The 23,467-nt window shown below is 34.8% G+C and overlaps 1 protein-coding gene across 2 annotated transcripts in view; it reads right to left on the bottom strand.

Annotated features, from left to right (window-relative positions):
* Positions 1-5,792: 5,792 nt before the first annotated feature.
* NBN (nibrin) overlaps positions 5,793-23,467 on the bottom strand; it is a 42,015-nt gene continuing 24,340 nt past the window's right edge. For both annotated transcript variants that reach the window (XM_059901253.1, XM_059901252.1), the window contains exons 10-15: positions 21,561-21,836; positions 20,302-20,737; positions 14,745-14,900; positions 13,348-13,461; positions 7,130-7,179; positions 5,793-5,962 (exon numbers count right to left, since the gene is read on the bottom strand). In XM_059901253.1, the coding sequence (XP_059757236.1) occupies positions 5,932-5,962; positions 7,130-7,179; positions 13,348-13,461; positions 14,745-14,900; positions 20,302-20,737; positions 21,561-21,836 (1,063 nt within the window). In that variant the 3' untranslated portion in view covers positions 5,793-5,931. The remainder of the gene's footprint in view (positions 5,963-7,129; positions 7,180-13,347; positions 13,462-14,744; positions 14,901-20,301; positions 20,738-21,560; positions 21,837-23,467) is intronic.

Below are 23,467 nucleotides of genomic sequence, written 5' to 3'. Positions count from 1 at the left end.
GGAATAATTAATACCCATCCTTCTCAAGTGAGTCCAAAAATCTGAAGACAAGAGAACACTTCCAACCTTGTTTTATGAAGCCAGCATTAATTAAGCCAGCTCAGGGACTGAAATAGTTGATATTGTTAAAATATCCATCCTACCCAAAGCAGTGTACAGATTCAGTGCAATCCTTATCAAAATTCCAGTGGCATTTTTCACAAAAATAGAACAAATAATTGTAAAATTTGTATGGAACCACAAAAAACTTAAAAAGCCAAAGGAGTCTTTAGAAAGAAGAGCAAAGCTAGAGGCATCACACTTCCTGATATCAAAGTATATTACAAAGCTATATCAATCAAAACAGTACAGTATTGGCATAAAAATACACATAGACCAAAAAAAAAACAAAAAAACAAAAACACATAGACCGAACATAATAGAGAGCCCAGATTTAAAGCCATGCATTTACAGTCAATTAATTTTTGACAAAGGATCCATGAATATAAAATGGGGAAAGGACAGTTTCTTTAATAAATGTTGCTAGGAAAACTGGACAGCCAAATGTAAAAAACTGAAACTGGACCATTATCTTATACCATATACAAAAATCAAGGCAAAATATATTAAAAACTGGACTGTGAGACCTGAAAGCATAAAATTCCTAGAAGAAACCATAGGAGGTAAATTCCTTGACATAGGTCTTGGCAATGATTTTTTTTTTTTTTTGGATTTGACAACAAAGGCAAAGCCAATAAAAGAAAAATAAACAAGTGGGACTACATCAAACTAAAAAGCTTTTGCATGTCAAAGGAAATCATCAACAAAATGAAATGGCAACCTATGGAATGGGAGAAAATATATGCAATATATGCAAACCATATATCTGATAAGGGATTAATATCTAAAATATATAAAGAACTCAATAGCAAAAATCAAACAATCCAATTAACAAACGGACAGAGAAACTGAATAGACATTTATCCAATGACATACAGGTAGCCAACAAGTACATGAAAAAGTGGTCAACATCACTAACCATCAGGGAAATCAAATCAAAAGTATCTCACAGCTATTAGAATGGCTGTCATCAAAAAGATAAGAGATAACAAGTGTTGGCTAGGATGTGGGGAAAAGGGAACACTTGTAAACTGTTGGTGGGGATGTAAATTGGTATAGCTACTATGGAAAACAGTATGAAAGTTCCTCAAAAAGTTTTTAAAAAATACATCATATGACCCAGCAATTCCACTTCTGGCTATATGTCTGAAGGAAAGAAAATCACTATCTCAGAGAAATATATGCACCTGTTTCACTGAAGCATTATTTACAATAGCCAAGACATGGAAATAACTTAGGTGCCCATCAATGGGCAAATAAAGAAAATGTGGTATATATACACAATGGGATATTACCCAGCCATAAAAAAGAAGGAAATCCTGTTATCTGTTACAACATGGATGAACTTTGAGGCCATTATACTAAAATGGCAGAGAAAGGCAAATACTGTATGACCTCACTCATGTGGAATCTAAAAAAACCCAACTTATGGAAACAGAGAATACATTGGTGGTTGCCTGAGGCAGGGGGGTAGGGAAAATGGATCAGGGTGGTCAAAAGGTACAACAAACTTCCAGTTATAAGATAAACAGGTTCTGGGTATTGAATGCACAGCATCTTGACTACCTTTAACAATACTGTATTGTATATTTAAAAGCTGGTAATCTTTAAGATGTGATCTTAAAAGTTCTCATCACAAGAGAGAATAAAAATTTGTAACTATGTGAGGTGATCGAGGTTAACGAAACTTGTGGTAATCATTTCACAATATGTACATATATCAAATCATTATGTTGTATACCTTAAACTAATTTATATCTCAATAAAACTTAAAGATATATGAAGTAAAAATGGACAGAACTAAAGGGAGAAACAGACAAATCCACAACTACAGCTGGAGATTTTAATATGCATCTTTCAGTAACTGGTCAAAGAGAAAAAAAATTAGTATATTAAAGATTTCAATAGTATTATTAACCACTGACCTAACTGACATTTATAGAACACCTATACCCACAAACTGCATAATACACTTTATTTTTAAGTGCATATATAACACAAACAGACCAACCATATGCTTGTGATAAAACAAGTTGCAAAAAATTTCAAAAGACTGAAATTCTTACTAAATACATCTCTCACCATAGTGCAATTAATTTAGAAAGCAGTAACAAAGAACTGGTAACTAACTAGCTATTATATCTTTGGATAGAGAACTTCTATTGGGAAATTAAATAGCTAATCCACATGTAAATGAAGAAAGCACAAGGAGATTAAAACATATTTTGTATTGAATAATAACACAAATATCCAAAGTTGTCACATGCAGCTAATGCAGTGCACAGAGGGAAACATATAGTTTTAAATTCTAATATTAGAAAAGAAGACAGGTTTAAAATCAATGATCTAAGTTTCCATCTACAGGTGTTAGAAAAATAAGAGCAAATTAAACACAAAGTAAGTAGAAGGTAGGAAATAAAGAGTGAAAATCAATGAAATAGAAAAAAGACAAAAAATAGAGAAAATCAATGAAACTAAACATTAAAAAAAATTTTTAGAACAGAATTGAGAAACCTCTAACTAGATTGATCAAGCAAAAAAAAAAGAACACAAATCTCTGAAAAGAACAAAAGAGACATCACTATATATTATACAGACATTAAAAGCTTAATACAGGAATATTATGAACTCTACACCAGTAAATTTGTTAAACTTGAAGGAGGAGAAAACTTTACCTAAGTCTCAATGTGCTTTGATCTCTTAGGAAGGAATATGGATCATGATCATTCAAATAAGCAAATATAGACTCCCACTAGTGTGACCAACCACAAGGTTTCAGTTATTGAATTAGGAAGAAATCTGTAAGGAAGATACTTCCGGGTAGAAAGAGCATTATACCTAGAGAAAGGGAAGGGGGTATGCAACTTCAAAAGTGCTGCTGGAGATCCTTTTTGATCCACCTCTCAGAGAAATGGAAATAAAAACAAAAATAAACAAATGGGACCTAATTAAAGTTAAAAGCTTTTGAACAGCAAAGGAAACCATAAAAAAGACAACGCTTAGAATGGGAGAAAATATTTGCAAACGAAGCAATTGACAAAGGATTAATCTCCAAAATATACAAGCAGCTCATGCAGGTCAATATCAAAAAAACAAACAACCCAATCCAAAAATTGGCAGAAGACGTAAATAGACATTTCTCCAAAGAAGATATACAGATTGCCAACAAACACATGAAAAGATACTCAACATCACTAATCATTTGAGACATGCAAATCAAAACTACAATGAGGTATCACCTCACACCGGTCAGAATGGGCATCATCAAAAATCTACAAACAATAAATACTGGAGAGGGTGTGGAGAAAGGGAACCCTCTTACGCTGTTGGTGGGAATGTAAACTGGTACAGCCACTATGGAGAACAGTATGGAGGTTCCTTAAAAAACTAAAAATAGAACTACCATATGACCCAGCAATCCCACTATTGGGCATATACTCTGAGAAACCCATAATTCAAAAAGTCATGTACCACAATGTTCACTGCAGCACTATTTACAATAGCCAGGATATGTTAGCAACTTAAGTGCCCATCGATAGATGAATGGATAAAGAAGATGTGGCACATATATACAATGGAATACTACTCAGCCATAAAAAGAAACGAAACTGACTTATTTGCAGTGAGGTGGATGGACCTAGAGTCTGTCATACAGAGTGAAGTCAGAGAGACAGAAAAATACCGTATGCTAACACATATATATGGAATCTAAAACAAAAAACAAAAAACGGTTCTCATGAACCTCGGGGCAGGACAGGAATAAAGACACAGACGTAGAGAATGGACCTGAGGACACAGGGAGGGGGAAGGGTAAGCTGGGACGAAGTAAGAGAGTAGCATTGACATATATACACTCCCAAATGTAAAATAGATAGCTAGTGGGAAGCAGCTGCATAGCACAGGGAGATCAGCTTGGTGCTTTGTGACCATCTAGAGGGGTGGGATAAGGAGGGTGAGAGGGAGACACAAGAGGGAGGGGATATGGGGATATACATATGCATATAGCTGATTCACTTTGTTACACAGCAGAAACTAACACAACACTGTAAAGCAATTATACTCCTATAAAGATGTTAAAAAAAAAAAGTGCTGCTAGGCAATGGACAATTGTGAGATTATGGCCAAAGGCCAGGCTACCTCTTCCCTGCCACCACCTAAAGGCCCAGGTCAAAAATGGAGGCAGAGTTCCCATTCATCTGACTAAGAAAGGGAGGTGGCAAGTTTCACCTCCCCTCTTTCTCCTAAAACATGCAAAGGCTTAGAAAAGAGTCCCCCAAAAATCCAAGGGAAAAGGTACACACCTTACTCAAGCATGGGTATGACTAAAGTTGTTCAGAGCTAAGAGAGCTTTATAAAAATTGTGCAGCACTGAAGGATCTATGCAAAGCAATGGCAAACATCTTTCATCTATTTAACAATACTTTCTAAGCTAAAGAGAACTTAAAGGGAATTTTAAAAACTCAGTCAGTTCTGGAGCGTTTGAGCTTTTAGACTACTCCTAGAAAGTTAGAGAGACCATTATTCATTTACCTTTGAATTCTTTCAGTGTTGTGGAGGGCAATGTTTTATATAAAATACACATTTAATAATGTTTCCTAAACAAAGGAACAAGAAAAAAGCTAGGACATTTAAAAACTATCTCCTGAAAGGAAATAACATGTTCTGAAGGCTGGTCAAGGGTGCAAAATATATTAGCCAGATACTTAAATGTGGTGACTTCCCTTGACTGAATATGGAGGAACACTAAATCTTCCATGAAGGCTTAGCAACACTACAAATTAATTTATGATATAACTTTTCACGCTAGGCTATCTCTCACAACCTAAAAAGGGGTGGCAGAACCTACGTGAAACTAGGAAGTTTTCAGTCAGTATAAAAAGCATGTTCTACCTCCTAAGACAAAATGCATCAGTCCTTAGAGGAGATAAAAAGACTGTACCCTATATTATAATGTACAGCCAAAGCTGTCTATATGACAAAATTTGGAAACAGACATTCTTTTTCTTACCATCTCCCTTTAAGGTAGAAAGAAGACGACCTTACCATTTCTACTTTATAGATACAAAAAATAGGATTCTAAAAGGCTCAAAACACCCAGCTCAGTAAGAGCACCAAATAGGTCTTATCTCATTCTAGTGAGATCTATCCACAAGCTTGATGAAGTCTTCCACTATCATTTCCAGTACTAGAATAATATGTGGGTGACATCTTCAACACTGAAATCCATTTCACTTGGGTTACTTCAGCTCAGGGAAGACTATGGCAAAATGGAAAAGAAAAAAATAATAAACAGAAAAAAATTATGTTTTGATATGACTATAACCTTCCAATCTAGTCAATGAAAAAGAATAAGGTACAAAACACTGTATATATTATGCTATCAATTTTATAGGAAATTACTGAAAAATGATATGCAGAGAAATTTGAAGACATTAAAAATCTCTGTAAAGACTCATAAGAAATGAGTGTCATGGATTTTTTCAGAGGAGGGGAAACGAATAGCTAGGATAGTGGTGGAAGGGAGACCTTTTATTCTTTTACCCTTTTATACTTTTAGAATTTTGAACTGTGACCACAGTAACTATTCAATAAGTTAAAGTAACATTTAAAAATGAAAAAAAATTATTATAAAAGATTAGATAACAAAGACTGAAAACAGAATAAACAATACTAATTGTCACACACAAAAGAAATGGAGTTTTGTTCATTTTATTTAACAAATTTAGGCCATAAACTTAAATCTTCTATACACTATATGCATGTATCCCCGAGGAAACTCGACGTATATACTTGATAGGAAATGTTTTTCCATGGCTTCTTCATAAAACCCTGTTATCTTCTCCTTTTTACATTAGGATTGTATCTGCAAAGAAAGAAACAGTTAAATGATATCTAGATAAATGACCGCATTCCTTTTTACTTTTCAAGTTAAAGGGCTTTCAAAATAGAGACACACTTTTGCAAACAGAAATGAGAATGCTAATTTTATCCTTGGGATCAGATACTAAGCACTGACATTTTTACTGTCATTTATCCTTTTGATGTTGCTTTGATGAATATTTGGTAAAAGTAAAACTATCAAAAAATACTGTAAAAGCACTAAAATAATTAATGAAAACAACAGTTTAAAAATTAATGCATGTTTTTATACTTCCTCCAGGATGGCTGCAAACAGACCTCTCCACTCTCAAATTAAATTATACCATTTTCACCAAGAGCATAATGAACCTAAAATATAATTATGTTATAAAGTCTTCTCCTATAACAAACAATGTAGTTGGGCAACTATTCCCCTCTGACTGTACTTATGAAAAATCAGCACTATTTGTCAACATTTTCATCAATGATTCACACTGTCAATAATGAAATTAAAGAATCAAATTGGTTACAAAACAGACTCAAAAATACAGTATTTCTTGGGAAAACGTTATTCTCCTCTAGCCAGTATCTACCTACAATATTGTTTATGAATATTTGCGAGCTAATTATTATAATGTTTGTTGGGTCTGCAGGAATGCTGAAAATGTTAAATCAGAATTAAATTATAATCATCCATTATAACTCCTCTAACCCTCCCACAAAAACCTGCTTTGAAACTCTAATCCAGCTTCTTATTTTTATGTATGTGCCAAATAAAACTAACAAATGGTCTGGTATTTTACTTGTCTTATTTCAAAACCCCATTCATTCATAATTCTACTCAGAGCTGAAAATCTCACAAATTTATCAGCCAAACTCACCCAGCTCAGGAACCTTCTTTTGCCTAAATGCCCCAAATAAATTTTAAATATCTTGTGATACAGTATAAGTGAATTAAGCTCAAACCTTGAAGATATATCCAGTAAACCCAATTAAGAGGTGCTCAAGTAGTAAAAAGAAATACCTATATTAAAAACAAGACAAAATATTCTTTCGGTGAAGGTACTAAAGTGTCTATTTCTAAGGATAGAAGAAACAAATATTTAAACTCTATCAATAGAACTGAATTTTATATACAAAGATTCAGGAGAAAGCTGAAATTAAACTTTACCTAAAGAGTTCATCGGCAAGAGATTCTTCTTTTGCATGTTGATTTTGCACCTGTCAAAATTAACAGAGTTTCAAAAACTTTCTAAGTGATGAAAATATAGTTAATGAAATTGCCATGCTGGGTGATCACATCCCAGAGGTCACCAGATCTGTAAGTTTTTGCCTCTATGACTTCTTGCCCATTCAACAGGTCTGTTCCGTATTCACTTCATGCCAAGATTACTGCAAAAGTCCTCTAATTAAACAACTTTCTCCAGCCAATCTCCTCTCAAAGGCAACCAACACATACATTGCTAGCTTGTTGAGTTTTTAAACATTTTTTTCCAGGAGAACGCTTTTACTAAATGAAATTTCAGTGTTTTGAGATCATACCACTGATGGAGCGGCTGAGAGGGCAATATTTACCCCATCTTCAACCAGAGCAGCTCTGCAGGTAAAGTGGCTCTCTTCCTCACAGCCCCAAATCAGGACTCAGAAGTTGCTGCTGAATCACCTCACCCACAAAATAATTTAAAACACAAACTCACCAAACTCTTAAAGCACCTTTGACAGTTAGGACTGGAAATACCCTGTGCTGGGTGCATATTCCTAAAGTCCAGCTATGATCCTATCATGTGCCATTCAAAACCCTTCAATGACTTCTCCCACCTACCAAAGAAAACACAAACTCTTGAGTCTGACTCTTAAGTGGGAAAGGCTCTTCATAACTTGGCTCCATTATACTTCCTCAATCACTTCTCACTCTCCTCTTCATGAACCCTGTATGCCAGTTAAACTGAATCACACAAAAAGACAAAACAAACAAAAAACCAGGCTCACCTCCTAACAAATATACTGGGACCCTCTCTGCTTTTGTTCATGAAAAAAATTTTATACAGTATCCTCCTCTTTCCACATCTGGCCATCTTTCAAGGTGCATTCACTCAATAATTGTTTAGTGTCTACTATGCATCAAGGAACATGTTCTTCCCCTCTTTAACAATGGCTTTCTAATTCTCTTCATTTAAAAGTAAGTCTGGGGCTTCCCTGGTGGCGCAGTGGTTGAGAATCTGCCTGCCAATGCAGGGGACATGGGTTCGAGCCCTGGTCTGGGAAGATCCCACATGCCACGGAGCAACTAGGCCCGTGAACCACAACTACTGAGCCTGCGCATCTGGAGCTTGTGCTCCGCAACAAGAGAGGCCGCAACAGTGAGAGGCCCGCGCACCACGATGAAGACTGGCCCCCGCTCGCCGCAACTAGAGAAAGCCCTCGCACAGAAACGAAGACCTAACACAGCCAAAATAAATAAATAAATAAATAGCGTTCCCTTAAAAAAAAAAAAAAAGTAAGCCTGCTATGAAGAACTCCCACAGAACTTTACCTATGTGACTCCTAGATGTTCATCAATTTCTATCTTCTGTTATAATTATTTATATCACATCTCCACTAAAAAACTGTAAGTTCTCTGAATGCAGATACCATTTACTGTAGTTTACATTTGTGTATTTCCAGATACTATCTTAAAACTGTTTCTAAAAAGAACTCATTTAATCTTCATATAATCTCATTACTACTTTTACACTATTATTCCAATTTTAACCAATAAGGAAACAGAGACTTAGGTTAAGTACGTTGTAGAAAATCAAAAAACTGTCATATGGAAGAACTGGGATTGACCAGGTCTCCTTGAATAAAAGCACCAGCTATTAACCAGGCTGTTACACTGCTTCTGAGTCTTTGGAAAGGGCCTAGAAGAAGACTTGCAGGGATTCAAACTTATAGAATGATTTTCTATTCATACAGTGAAATGTCAAACTGAAATTACATCTTTTACATTTTCTAATAAGTATAGCAGAACACATATGGGAAGGCACATGATTTTCATAAAGCAGTTGTCAAAAAAGCTGCTGGTATCATTCTCCTAAATATTCTTAAAGGCTTCCTAGTAAGGGATGCTAATTTTAAAGTTTAATATAGTAAAGAAAAATCAGCTTTATCTTATATATCTTAGTAAAATCATTAAGTAAAAAAGTACTAAAAAACAGAAATCCTCCTATTACTGGCATTTTTCAGTGGCTTGGGAGAACTACAAATCACAGTCTTTCAAAAGTCAAATCAGGTTCGGTAGAGGTCAAAGAGTTATTATGTTTAATGCACAGAATAAAAATATCCTATATTCAAAGGAAGTTTGGGAACTAAGTGATTATGAAAACTAAGACTGGTCTGCAGCAAAAGAAGAAAAGGAGGGCTGAAAAAGAACAAAGGCAGGGAATATAGAAGAGCAGCTAGAGCAAGACTAGGGAAACATCAAGACAGTAGCACATTTATATGTAGAAGCTGCAGCCATGTAGAAGAACAAGGTCAACTCTATTATCTTAGAGAGCAAATCCTACCTAGAGCACCTAAAATTGTTCTAGCAAAAAAAGGAGAGATTTGGTAGAATAAATCTAGGACACAGCTTCTCTACTAATGCTAACGAAATAAATGAAAGATAGGAAAAAGCCAGCAGCTGCACCATCATTCTGTCAACTCCTCCCCATCCAAGAACAAATAAAACTCCACAGCTATAATTAATCAAGAAGAGCATAACCCCACACCACAGACTTCAAAAAGGTGGCTGTGCAAAGAACCAAAAGATTAATGCAACTGATTCCTAATCCTCCCCCAACTCATTAAAAAGTGCTACAGAACTGTCCAGACCTGAGAATTCCTACTAATAATACAAATTTGGGAAAAAGTAGCCTGAGCAGGAAAGAGAAGACAACTGCTGGTGGACTGCTGGGAGGGGACTAATGGCATGGAGAGGTAAGTGGGACTGACACTGACCAAAGGCATAGGCTCCAGGCATCCCTGACAAATTAGGCAAATAACCAAAAATGTAGGTTATTCTCTTCTGGGATAAGATATACTCCCTGGTACATTTTTAATTCCAGTCCCAAGAAAGAGCTGCACACAGCTTTACCTGACCCTCCCCTTTCCTCAATTCAATGTTTTCAGGCAATAGAAACTAGATGGGACATGCAATGTGCCTTTGACTGAACATGTTGCCATACCAACAGTATGGAGGCATCAGGATAATTCTGTTCTTTATGAGCAAGCTAAGATGGGTAGGAGTGATTTCAACAACATTCAATTTTTGCCTCACAAACTGGTTTCAGAATGTAATCCCTGCAATAAGATGTCATATGATGTTTCACACAGCAAACAATATCTGGACAGGGTATTTTACTTTAAATAGCTGCAAGGCAAAAGAAAACAGGAAAGCCACTCCACATCCAGATGGAAAAAAAGAGAGACTGGAATAGAACCTGCAAAAGACAGTTAAAGAACCTAGTCTGAAAGAAATAATAACCCATAAATAAAAAATAAATAAAATTAATAAGAACATGAAAGCAATAAAATAAGAACAAGAAAGTTAAATATAGAAAAAACACAATGAAATGAAATGGGAATGAATGCTAAGTAAACAAACTGAGAACTCTAATAACACCATTTCAGAATTAAATAAATGAGAAATAGCTAACACTGTTTCCACTGTTATAAATGCTTTATTAAGTAGTATGTATGTTATTCTCACAAAAAGCCTGTGAAATGGAGGTACTATTATTATTCCCATTCTGCACAGGAGGAAACAGAAGGATAAAGAAGTAATTTCCTCAAGGTCACATAACATAGCTGGTGAGGAACAGAAGAGACACAACTGAAATCTGAATTTCTGATATACTGAAAGAGCTTAAGAAAACCACAATGAATGTAGAAGAAAAGGATGTGAAGGGCAAAGGTGATTTAATAAAAGGAGAGTTATGTCTTAAATGCAGAGAACCCAGCAAATACAAAAATGTTTTTAAAGATGTAATAGAAAAGTTCCTTGAAATAAAAAAGAACTGCACCTACAAATCAAAATAGCATACTTTACTCTGGGAAAAATGAAGGGAGAATGATCAACACTGAGATATATTCTGACTGTTACTGACTTTCAAGCCTAAGAAGGAATACTGTAGGCATGCAAGTCACCTAAAAAGGGGGAAAAGGGGCACTGGCATGAGGTGCGGGCGGGGAAGTAGAGGAAGCACAAATAATTTCCTCACTCTTCACAGCAGGAACCAACAAACAGTGTCTAAAATCAAAATACGTAGTTTGAAACAAATACTGATTCTAACCTGATAGTGTTTTTCTTATTTAGGGATCTCAGGAAATATCTGGAAGGAAGAAACATTTATACAAATTCATCAATGCTTTCAGTTTTACTTCCTTCTATCCATCTCTTCTTCCCTTCCTACATTATCCCTCCCTGCCTCCACTCCTCCTCAATAAAGAGATGTCTGGAACATTATGTATTTAATGTCTAAATGGGTACTTAGGATTTTCACTTCATTCTTTTGGTACTACCATAATTATTTGGAATGCACATTTATAAAATAATAAAGCCAGTTATCCTTTCAAAAAAGAAAGAAGAGAAGGATGGTACCTTCATTCTTCCATTTTCTGACATTAAAAATCCTGACAACCCTATTTTTGAGTGACCTAACAATTTTTTGATTAAAAAAAGCATGCTTAAAAACAAATTTCTGAATACTACATTAAACCCATAATAAAGCAAAATATAAATCTTGAGATGTTACCAAGTACCAAAGCCAGCTTTTGCCCTGCCCTGGGGGGATCTACAAAACACAAAAAAAACCCAGGCTCTCCTTTGATGTCTGTACGGGAAATGAGCATTATCAAAGAAAATCATAATAAATAGAATAAAAGACTCCAGCACTAAAGGGTAAAAGAGGAACAAACTCTACAACACAAAAGGAGACAGCAAAGAAACCTGCCTATCTTGACCCTGACAGGGTGAAAGAAAGAAATAAAAAATCTCACTAAGTTTATAATGACAAGGCAGCCTTCACCCAAGCTTCTGGTCCAAATACATTAACTACCTGAATGATCCAAAAACATCACAAGCAGAGATTAAAGTAGTCTCATATTGGTAGAACAAGATTGGCAGACACAAACATATCTTTTCTGGAGGAAATAAACCTGAAATTAGGACTTAAGGAATTCCCATAGATCAAGTTCCAAGGAAAATGAGCAGTTCACATTCAAAGATCACAAAATACATACTTGGAAACAAGGCACCATAAGAGAGAACTAGATTAAATAGATCAACACTTTAGGTATTGGTATCATTAGGAAAAGAATACAAGAGAGGAACTTTAAAATGTCAGCAGGGAACAAGATTTAGAAATAAATGACAAAGACTTCCAGAAATGAAAAAATCCAATAGGTTGAATGAAAACTCAATGGATGAATGAAATACCAACCAGACAGAGCTGAAGAGAGAAGTACTAAACTGGAAGACAATCTGAAGAAATTACGAAAGTACAATCCAAAGAAACAAAGCAGTGAAATATACAGAAAGGAGCTAAGGTACATTGAGAAGAAAGTGGGATTTAACTTATGTCACATCAGAGTGCAAGAAAGAGATATTGTCCCTACCCCCTAATTACCAAACAGCCCTACTTCAAACAGCCTGTTGAGATGACCAATGGAGCCCACCTTTGGGTTCCAGTAGCACTGGATAATCACGCAATACAAAGACTAAGAAGAAGACTTTCTACCTTTGGATACGGACTCTCATTATCTCTCAATTCAATGGTCATGTGTTTCTGAATTCTTAACTTCCACATAGTACTTCTATATTAAAAAGCTCCCAACTTTAATGAATTTTTATCAAATTCACCAGTTTAAAAAAAGTAAGGGGTTGAAAGAATTATGGATCACATGGACAGTCTTGTTATATAACATACACTAGTACTCAAAACACCCAGGGAGAAAGTAAAAGAAGCATATTTTTGTATTCTTCCCTGTGAGTTCTCATTATAGTAGTTTATAAATATTTACTTGTAGCCAATAGCTGTAAAACAGTGAGTTTTTGGAAACCACATTCTAACATGGAGAGCTGTAAAGCAGTTCATATTTTCCCAAAAGAGCATTATAACTGAGGTTTGGTTTCCTGAGGCTTAGGCGGCATATTGGATATTATATGATCAATAAATCTAGAAGTCCTTTAATGAAGTGTTATAGAAAGGTACAAATTAATCTTAATGCTCTGTAACTCAGGAATTTTTCTGAAAGAATAACCTTAGGTCACTCATCTTAAGTTTGGTTTTAAGAAGAATTTGCTCTAAGGAAATCACAAGGGATCAAAATACAAATCAAACAAGTTACGGGGTCTTACTTCCTACTAACCTCCATTTCCTGCCTCAACCACTCCTCTAATTCTGTATTCTTTCGAGCATGATGAGCCATTAGGTCTGATCCTCCAATGATGTGTGGAAGTTTTCCTGCTCCAGGAAATTTGACCTGTTAAATAGTAAACCTTGGTAAATGCACTAAAAAATTGACAATCTTTTTTTTTTTAAAAAAAGCTTAAAAAAAACAATGATTGTAAATCACATATAAGTACTAAAGATGTTTATATATTATAAATGAAAATGAGTGTGAGAGGAAATAGAGCTGTTTCACTGATTTGAGTATATACAGAAAAAGTCAAACAAATTCTTTCACTACAGGCAATCCAGTTAAGCTTCTTTTTATTGAGTATTATTGATTTTTGTTTGGTAACTTAATTAAAAAAATTAGTATGTCTTTTGAATTTTGATTTAACAATGAGATTTTGTAACACGATACTGAACATGAAGTAAGCATGCATTAATACAGACTGGATCAGAAATATTCTCTTAGAACAACAAATATCGTATATTAATGCATATATGTGGAACCTAGAAAAATGGTACAGATGAACCAGATTGCAGGGCAGAAATAGAGACACAGATGTAGAGAACAAACGTATGTTCACCAAGCGGGGAAAGTGGCGGGGGGTGGTGGTAGTGGTGGGATGAATTGGGAGATTCTGATTGACATATATACACTAATATGTATAAAATGGATAACTAATAAGAACCTGCTGTATAAAAAATAAATAAAATTCAAAAATTCAAAAAAAAAAGGAAAAAAAATATTCTCTTAAATATCTTGTCAGTTCCTAAAGGAGGAGGAACTCAGATCTGATATTCAGTATACATATTTATATTTTGTTTAATAGACACATGTAATAATAAAATGCCTAGTTTTCATTATTAAATATGCTCAGTTATTTTGAACAAATCTGTTATCGTCACAAAGTCCTAAGTTAAAGAACCTCTTCAGGTAGTCACAGATCAATATTAGAAAATAGGAAGACCTGGGAATTCCCTGGAGGTTCAGTGGTTAGCACCCCATGCGTTCACCACCGAGGACACAGGTCTGATTCCAGGTCGGGGAACTAAGATCCCGCAAGCCATGCTGAATGGCCAAGAGACATAAAAAAAAAGAACTAGGAGGACACTGTCGATACAGCCAAAAGCCTGCTGCTTAAGGTAGAAAAAACCAGGTAAACAGCATCCTTTAAAGAATTCAACCTGAATAAAGTTTGTTTTATATATTCATTTAAGTGTCAGTTTATGTCCTTAGTAGTTTTTAACTGTTTTAAGCAGAAGAAATAGCATCACTTTTCAACATAAACTGCTTTTATTACTAGTTAGCATATTTCTAAAAACATTTCAAACACTGGCCTCTTGTGATATTTTACTTAAAGGAATACATACCTTTTTGAATTTCTTGAAATTCTTTAGTTCACCATAATCATTATTTACACTGGATGCATTTCTGGAGGTAGAGTTACGAACCACCAGTGACCTAAATTCAGTCAGTAACACCTTCTTTGGAAGCATCTCACCATCATCCTGAAGTTCATCATTGTTCTTAAATGGTGTTAAGATAGAGAGAAGAAATTAGAAGGAAAAGGAAAATTACTTGTCATTTAGGAGTTTACAGAAAAAAGTTCAAATACCCGCAAAAATAGTAAAAAAAAAAAAAAAGGTTTATTTCTGGCACCTGAACTTTGTACTTGAAATCAAATCATATCTATTTCAAAACCAGAAAATTACTCAAGTACTCTACAACTTTAGAGACATTTATAACACACTCATCTATGAGAGAAGGCTAAAAAACCATGAAGTGTTTGAAATTTAGTAGCATATTCTAATAAAAATCATCCCAATAAACAATTTATCCTCTTGTATACATTTTCTTGGCAAGAAATAGTCTGCTTCTTTTCATTAAAACCATACACCGAGATTATTATACAATCCATTCTAGAAGTTCTCTATACTATGTTTAAGGTTTCTTGGATTTTCAATAATTTATATTTTTTATTATTTTGGACACCTCAAAAAAATCAATCATTAATTCTGGGCACACCACCTCATTAACTGAAAGCCACTTTTTTATTCCAGATTAATAATTATTAAATCAGCCTGAAGATTCCTTCCTGTTGCTGGAAGAGATTCTTTATGTCACTTACTATTAACTAACTAGCTAGTTACATATCCACATTCTTACAGCTGCTCAAGGCTATCTTAGTTTTTTAAACTGCTTTACAATATATCCATTTGGAAGTTGCTAATAGGACTAAGATAAAAACAGTCTTAGTCCTTTTCTTCTTAGGGAGAGAAAAGAAAAAAGGGAAAAGTAAAAAGAAAAGGTTCATGCAACAGTGACAGAATGTAATCAGGAACTCAAAATAACAATGGCCTAATACTTTTGTATTTTGTTTTAGAGTTTACAAATATTTCATTACTCTTTTGGATATAAACAACAACCCTGTTGTAAAAGTGTTAACCTGATTTTATAAACAAAAGACTTGAGGTTCATAAATGTGAAAATCACGTTTTCAAGGTCACTATCTATGGAGTAGAGGGCAGGGAATTACACTCAGGCTTTGTCCATACTCTTTTTGCTATACCATGGTTATAATATGATCTATCCATTTCCAGAGGAGGCATAATTATGAAATAGACCAAAATTATAGAAAGAGAATCAATTAATCCTAAGAATGTAGACTGACAGAAATTGATGCAATGATGGTCCATACAAGTCAAATCTTTATAAAAATGAAATACAAATCCCTCACAGATAGTTCTTTAGTTGACCAAAGTGATTCTTGAGCTCACACTTCTTCCCAATTTCATATTCTTGCTAAAGAAATAAAAAATATTGTTCATAAGAGTTATAAGATGGTATCTTTCTGAAAACCTCAGAGATACTCATGCTCTTGACCCAGTTATTTCACTTTCAAGCATCTTTCCTAGAGAAACTATGAAATGAGACTAGAAATATACATAGAAAAAGACTGTCATATGAGTTATAAGAGTAAAGAACAAGAAGCAATTTAAGTTCATACAGGTTATACACTTAAAGAATGTAATATGAGAAATGATCATAATACAAATGAATTTAAAATGGTTATAAAATTGCATTAACATTTGAGTCCAATTTGAAAAATAAGATTTAAAAGAGAAAGTGCCAAAATATTGACTATGGTTATCTGCAGATGGCAGGATTATCAACAAACTGTAATGTTTTTCTTTAGTTTTCATATTTCTACATGATCGTGTATTACTTTTACAGTCAAAAATAAAAACACATTTTTAAAGAAGTCTATCTAAATTTATTTAGAATTGAATGTTAAGTCATCCTTAATCCAAGATGAAAGAGTTATTTTAATTGTTCAAGATATTTATGGAGACTGCCTTGTATAAAATCATACTATCCTTCATATTCATATATCCAGACCACGTACTAGACAAAAGTATATTACACAGATAGCTTTCTAATACTTCCAATAAAGACTACAATTCCTTTGGATACAATAGGGGGGCATATCATTTTACATCAAATTTTCAATGATTCAGTAATAAAAATTCAGAAAAATTTTAATAAGAAGAAAGTTAGAAAGAAAAAGCAAGATGTACTCTGTACTTGCTTAGAGACTAAAGAAAATTAATGCTATTTATCAGTAGTAAGATTAAAAATTTCGATTCCAAGCCTACCATGCACCCTTTTACTGAGTATTTTCACATACATTACCCACTGGAAGTTGTTACTACAATCAGAACATTTTACTCCCCCATACATTTTCCCAATCCTGTCCTACTCCCTCAAACTTGCTTAACCTCTTGAGCAAGTTTTTATTTCCTATCTCAGAGAATCATACTACAGCCTACCCAGACCCTTCGACTGCAAGCTTGGGACTTCTACACTCTTTCCTCTCTCCTCATTTCTCATATTGAGTCAATCACCAAGTCTTAGAGATTCTACCTCCTAAAGGCCTATCAAACTTATTCTCTCAGACTGCCTTTCAGGTTAGCATACCCAATGCCTAGAATAAATAAGTGAATGAATGACATTCTGAGGAACCTGACAAAAGAAACAGCCAAAAGAACAGGGTGGACCTTGCATTTTCGTCTCAGCTGTCAAAACCTAGCTAAGTCACTTTGGCAAGTTACTTAACTCCCACTGCAGTTTCCACATCTGTTCAATGTGTATAGTACTACTTCACTGCAGGTTGCTATAAATAGCATGACGGTATCCAGTAAGTGGTAGGTATAATTGTCAGGCTTTCAAAGATGTTATACGGTAAGAGAAGAGGAAACCTTAATTTAGAATAGAAGGGTGGAAAGAGGTGAAGAAGAGATATTCTGTAGACAGGGGGTGCTGTTAAGAGGAGGAATGTTAACAAGGATATGGAGACATGTTTGCATTTTATGGAGACTGGGAAATTGAAAGTAAGGCCAAGACCCCGACACAGTTGTCATTTACACAAGGATAAATGCCTAGCAGGGGTATCTAGCCAATAGCTTTCTATTTCAGCTTATAGTAAATCTTACAGACATGCTAGAATCCACATTTAATCCCAAAATAGAAAAATGGTAGTTTTATCATCAATATATTTTAGAAAATGCCCTTCTGATATACAGCTAAGGAATCCAATGCCAGAGAGAAGTATGACATTTTTGCCTTCTTAAAACTGCAAAAAGTTTTTTAAATGAAAGGATTAAGAAATATTTTTTCTGATAATCACTTCTGTAGCTAGAAAAATTAAGTGTAATTCTTTCAATCCACGAGTATCCACAAGGACCTTCAGACAACAAATTCTTAAAACAGTAAAAATGAAAGAATTAAAAATAATTTCACACTGTCTGAGTAAGGTTGATGAATTATATCAATGTCAATTTCCTGGTTTTGATATTATACTTAAGTTCTGCAAGATGTTACAATTAGGGGAAACAGGGTGAAAGGTATATGGAATCTTTCTATATAATTTCTTACAACTGCATGTGAATCAGCAATTATTTCAAAATAAAAAGTTTTAAAAAATTATCTTATATTGAAAGCAAAATTACTTTTGTTAACAAGGTTCTTACTAAAAAAGTACAGTGCTAAAATACAGTGATTTAACTTTAGTATATCCAGAAGTGTGTCACAATTGAGTTGCTATTCACTCTCCAAACGTCTGCTACAACATATTTATGTTGTACCATATTTTTATTCAGAATGTCATGAATTCTAAAATAGTAAAATAAGAACAAAGGAAATTATGCTGCAGAATCGTAGAGCAAAATAAAATAATTATATTCCCTGATATCATTATACAGCATGTAAATCTTGGCCCTATCTTATTTAAGCCACTGATTTTAGAATTTTTAAAGACAGCAAAAGTAATTCTTAACCAATACATTGAGGGAACTTATTCTGGGAAGAAAACTGGATATGCTGAATCAGGATCTCTGGGGCTTCGGACCGGGAATCCCTATTTTGAAAAAGCTCACCAGGTGATTCTGATGCAGCTGGTCCACAAAACGGCATTAAGTATTCACTTATAAGGAATAACAAACAATGAGGATTTTCTATCTTATATGAAGATGCCAGTATATAGGCTAAACAGGACATATATTTTGATTTTTCAATAGTAGTTATAGATTTATATAGTGCTTGATACACACTAGGTTCTCAACAAATGCTTATCAAATCATTGTACCTGTGCCCTCACCTAATGAGGTAACCAGTCTACCAACAGTAGGCAACTTAATGATGCATAAAATACAAAATAATCTAAAGAGTTCTCTTAGACCAAAGAGGGTAAGACAAATTACCAACATTCAGGAAAAGAGGACAGAACATTAAAGATAAAAATGAAAATTAAAAATCCCTAGTGATGTTATACATGTTCTATCCTAAAAATTTATTTAGTAAATACTTTGTTTTTACTAACTTTCTTCATCTCTCTGTGCCTGTTTACTCTATTAAAGCTCCTCCTATACTTATCATCATGGCCAAATGTCTGATAAAATGGTACAGCCTGGAAATCTATTAAAACAATCATGGGGCCTTCCCTGGTGGCGCAGTAGTTAAGAATCCATCTGCCAATGCAGGGGACACGGATTCAAGCCCTGCTCCGGGAAGATCTCACATGCCGTGGAGCAACTAAGCCCATGCACCACAACTACTGAGCCTGCGCTCTAGAGCCCAAGAGCCACAACTACTGAGCCTGCGCGCCACAACTACCTAAGTCCGCCTGCCTAGAGCCCGTGCTCTGCAACAAGAGAAGCCGCCGCAGTGAGAAGCCCGTGCACTGCAATGAAGAGTAGCCCTCGCACACCACAACCACAACAAAGAGTAGCCCCTGCTCGCTGCAACTAGAGAAAGCTCACGTGCAGCAATGAAGACACAATGCAACCAAAAATAAATAAATAAATAAATAAAATTGATTATTTAATAAAAACAAATCATGAATAAGTTTTATTTGTTGTCATTTATTATATATAGTCAAAGAATCACTGTATTTTTAACATTTACCCTATCAACCAACAAATTCTTATACTTAATACTGGGTGTAGAAGATACTAATTTTTTCCCCCAAATAAACATCATGACTGCTCATACTGTCAATACAAATACCTCAAGTACTTTTTAACATTCTAAGTTCCTATTTGCAATACTTCTTATTAAAAAATGTTGGGCTTCCCTGGTGGCGCAGTGGTTGAGAGTCTGCCTGCCAATGCAGGGGACACGGGTTCAAGCCCTGGTCTGGGAAGATACCACATGCCGCAGAGCAACTAGGCCCGTGAGCCACAACTACTGAGCCTGCGCGTCTGGAGCTTGTGCTCCGCAACAAGAGAGGCCGCGACAGTGAGAGGCCCGTGCACCGCGATGAAGAGTGGCCCCCGCTCGCCGCAACTAGAGAAAGCCCTCGCACAGAAACGAAGACTCAACACAGGCAAAAATAAATAAATAAAAATTTTAAAAAAAAATGTTACTTACAGAGATTTTGTTACTTTCTGGTATTGCTTCATCATTACAAGTGCCATTTCTTTCTATATCCAATCTCGGCCTTTTTCTAATATTGACATCTTCCTCTTGTTTTTGAACTTTCACTTCAATTTCTAACTCTGGGTTTGCGTTCTTGAATAACTGTTCCAATACTTCATCTTCTATGGCTAAATCATCAATTTCTTTTCTTTTTTCTGATCTTAGTTTTTCTGTAGAGAGAGATTTATTGGCAGAATTTTTCACAGTGGATTTTAAATCTATATCTGCATACGAGTTATCTGGTTTTTTTTCCACAGGCTCATTCTGCTGCTCCTTATTGTTCCATACTGAGGATGTAGTAGGTTGTGTTTGTTCTAAAAGAGAACAAGACATTTCTATTCTTGCTGATTTAGATAAAGACATTTCTTGATTTTCTTCATCCCTTTCCCTTAGGTTCAAAAAAGGAGAGAAGAAAACAAAAACAGAAAATGAACACAGCTAAGTAATTTTTTAGTTTGGCAGTATACACCCCCTTCTTCATTTAATTGACAATATTCTTGGTTTTACTGATTAACAATCTCACCAGAAATAAAAAAAACAGACATCTGAAAACAGTACATAATTCATACACACTCTACTGTTTTGATAGGACTGGTCAATTCCATGACTTAAACAATAGGGAAATGTCTATCTTCTTTGCTGGAAGTTACAGTAGTTGATGAATCAGTGTGGAGGAAAAGGTAGAAAAATATAAAATACAAAAGACTTGCCAGAAAACAACAGCTTACTTTATAATGAAGGGAACCTGTGGACATGGAAAAATTACCCTGGAGTGGCCCCCGCTTGCTGCAACTAGAGAAAGCCCTCGCACAGAAACGAAGACCCAACACAGCCATAAATAAAATTAATAAATAAAATTAAAAAAAAAAAGATGCTAGAAATTAAGAATAATTGATGAAGCATGGTCCTAGAGGAAATGAGAGACATGACCAAGGGAAACAGGTAGGTCAAAAAAACTGAGGTGTGGGAAACCTCTTCTTCAAGAAAAGTACAGCAAATTAAACAACAGAAGGAAAAAGTTGAGGGAAAATGTATCTAATGACCTTAGTGAAGAAAGAGACTTGGACATTTCTGAGAGGGAATAAGCTCAAAGGGCCACAGCTTTCCACAGAAGCATACTTAAGCAGAACATGGACTTAGTACCATTCTACAATCGTATAACAAATATTAGTATTTTTAGACACACAGAGCAGTATTATTAAAAATTATACCTTTTTTTGGTAGATGGCTGAAAGTAGTTTTTGATGGAGTTGGTTTGCTGATTCTGAGAAGCCCGATCTCCACTTTTATTTACACCTGGGAATTTAGTTGGTGAAAGCTGATAGTTTGGGATTTTCATACTAACAAGAGTATTTGATACTATATTATTATTATTAGAGTTTACTTTGTGGGGTTCTTTCACAGTGGATGATTCTTGTGAAGGTATTCTGAATTTTTGTTCCATTCCGAAGATTTTGATTTCTTTTGGCCTTTCACTCAAATTCATACTGCAGCAAAAGAAAAGAATGCAAGGTAAACAATCACGTTTATAGCAATTTTTATCCAGAAACAAAGTCCTTTAAGTAGTACGAACGTAATATAGTTATCTTGAGACAGTAGTTTAGTGAATATATTTTACTATCCCAAGAAGGTAGCTCCTTTGTCATCAAACCTCCCTGAAAACATGATATCTTTCTCTTCTTCGTCCCCTATAGCACATACTGTCAGGAATGCTCTATAAAAAACTGCCAAACACACATGGAATAACAACCTAGTATCCTATTATAAATTAAACCAGGTCATATACCGAAGTGATTTTTGCTTTGTTTAAAATTTTAAAATTATTTCCATGTAAAAAAATTAATAAAAACTGGAAATTTATGAAAAGAATAAGCTATCATTCCAATTTCAAATATAATGGGGTATTCAGATCACTTTTGATGAACTGATACGGTTATATTCCAACCAGATGGCAGTCTCTAGAATAGAACTCTAGAGTAGAACTCTAGATCATCAGAAAAATATTTTAAACACACACACACACAAACACACAGTTCTACAATGTATGGTTGAATATATACTACTTTTGCTCTTCTTATTTCACCAAAAACCCCAAAGTTGTCATTCAACTGACTTTTAAAAAATTAAGTTTCTCTTTTAAAAGTTATATTAAAAGTTCTCTTTTAAAAAAATTTGTAGTTTGTCTTTTAAAAGTTATTATCTCAATACAAAACATAGGTATAGTGAAAATTTAAATATGGTCTAATATAGTGCTTTCATAAGTATCTTCCAATATGAATAATTCATTATGGATTATTTAAAATACACTGTCTCAAGTGAAAAAATGCCATAGGATACATATGAGCTACCCTTGCTCTCCAAAAAAAAAAAAAAAAATCCAAAAAACCCTCTTCAAATAGAGAACCACTAAAAAAACTACCTTTATGAACAAATATTGATTATTTAGATAGCCAGGTACACACATATAAAGTATCTCCAAAACTATAAGTAATGTTCACATACAGGCAACATCATATAATAGAAACAAATTTATCTCAAACTTATTTCACCAGTCACAAATAAAACAGTATAATTCTTTGTAGTCTACCATGTACATGTGCAAGGAATAAAAAAAAAAAACTTTATCATATTCAGGACTTGGCAAACTACAGCTTGCAGGACACATCTGGCCTGTTACTTGTTTTTGTAAATTAAGTTTTATTGGAGCACAGCCACACTCATTCATTTACAGGTTGTCTATGGCTGCTTTAATCCTACAATGGCAGAGTTGAGTAGCTGTGACAGAGATCAGTGGCTCACAGACCCAAAAATATTTCCTCTGTAGAGCTTCATTTTTATTTATTTATTTTTGGCTGTGTTGGGTCTTTGTTGCTGCGCATGGGCTTTCTTTAGTTGCAGCGAGCAGGGGCTACTCTTCTTGCGGTGTGCAGGCTTCTCACTGTGGTGGCTTCTCTTGTTTTGGAGTATGGGCGCTAGGTGTGCAGGCTTCAGTAGTTGCAGCACATGGGCTCAGTAGTTGTGGCTTGTGGGCTCTAGAGCGCAGGCCCAGTAGTTGTGGCACCCGGGTTTAGTTGCTCTGCGGCATGTGGGATCTTCCCGGACCAGGGCTCGAACCCAT

Source organism: Balaenoptera ricei, chromosome 17 (genome assembly GCF_028023285.1).
Source record: "Balaenoptera ricei isolate mBalRic1 chromosome 17, mBalRic1.hap2, whole genome shotgun sequence".
NCBI classification, from domain to species: Eukaryota; Metazoa; Chordata; class Mammalia; order Artiodactyla; family Balaenopteridae; genus Balaenoptera; species Balaenoptera ricei.
The sequence above is the reverse complement of the archived record's forward strand: the minus strand, read 5'-3'. Positions and strand labels throughout refer to the sequence as shown.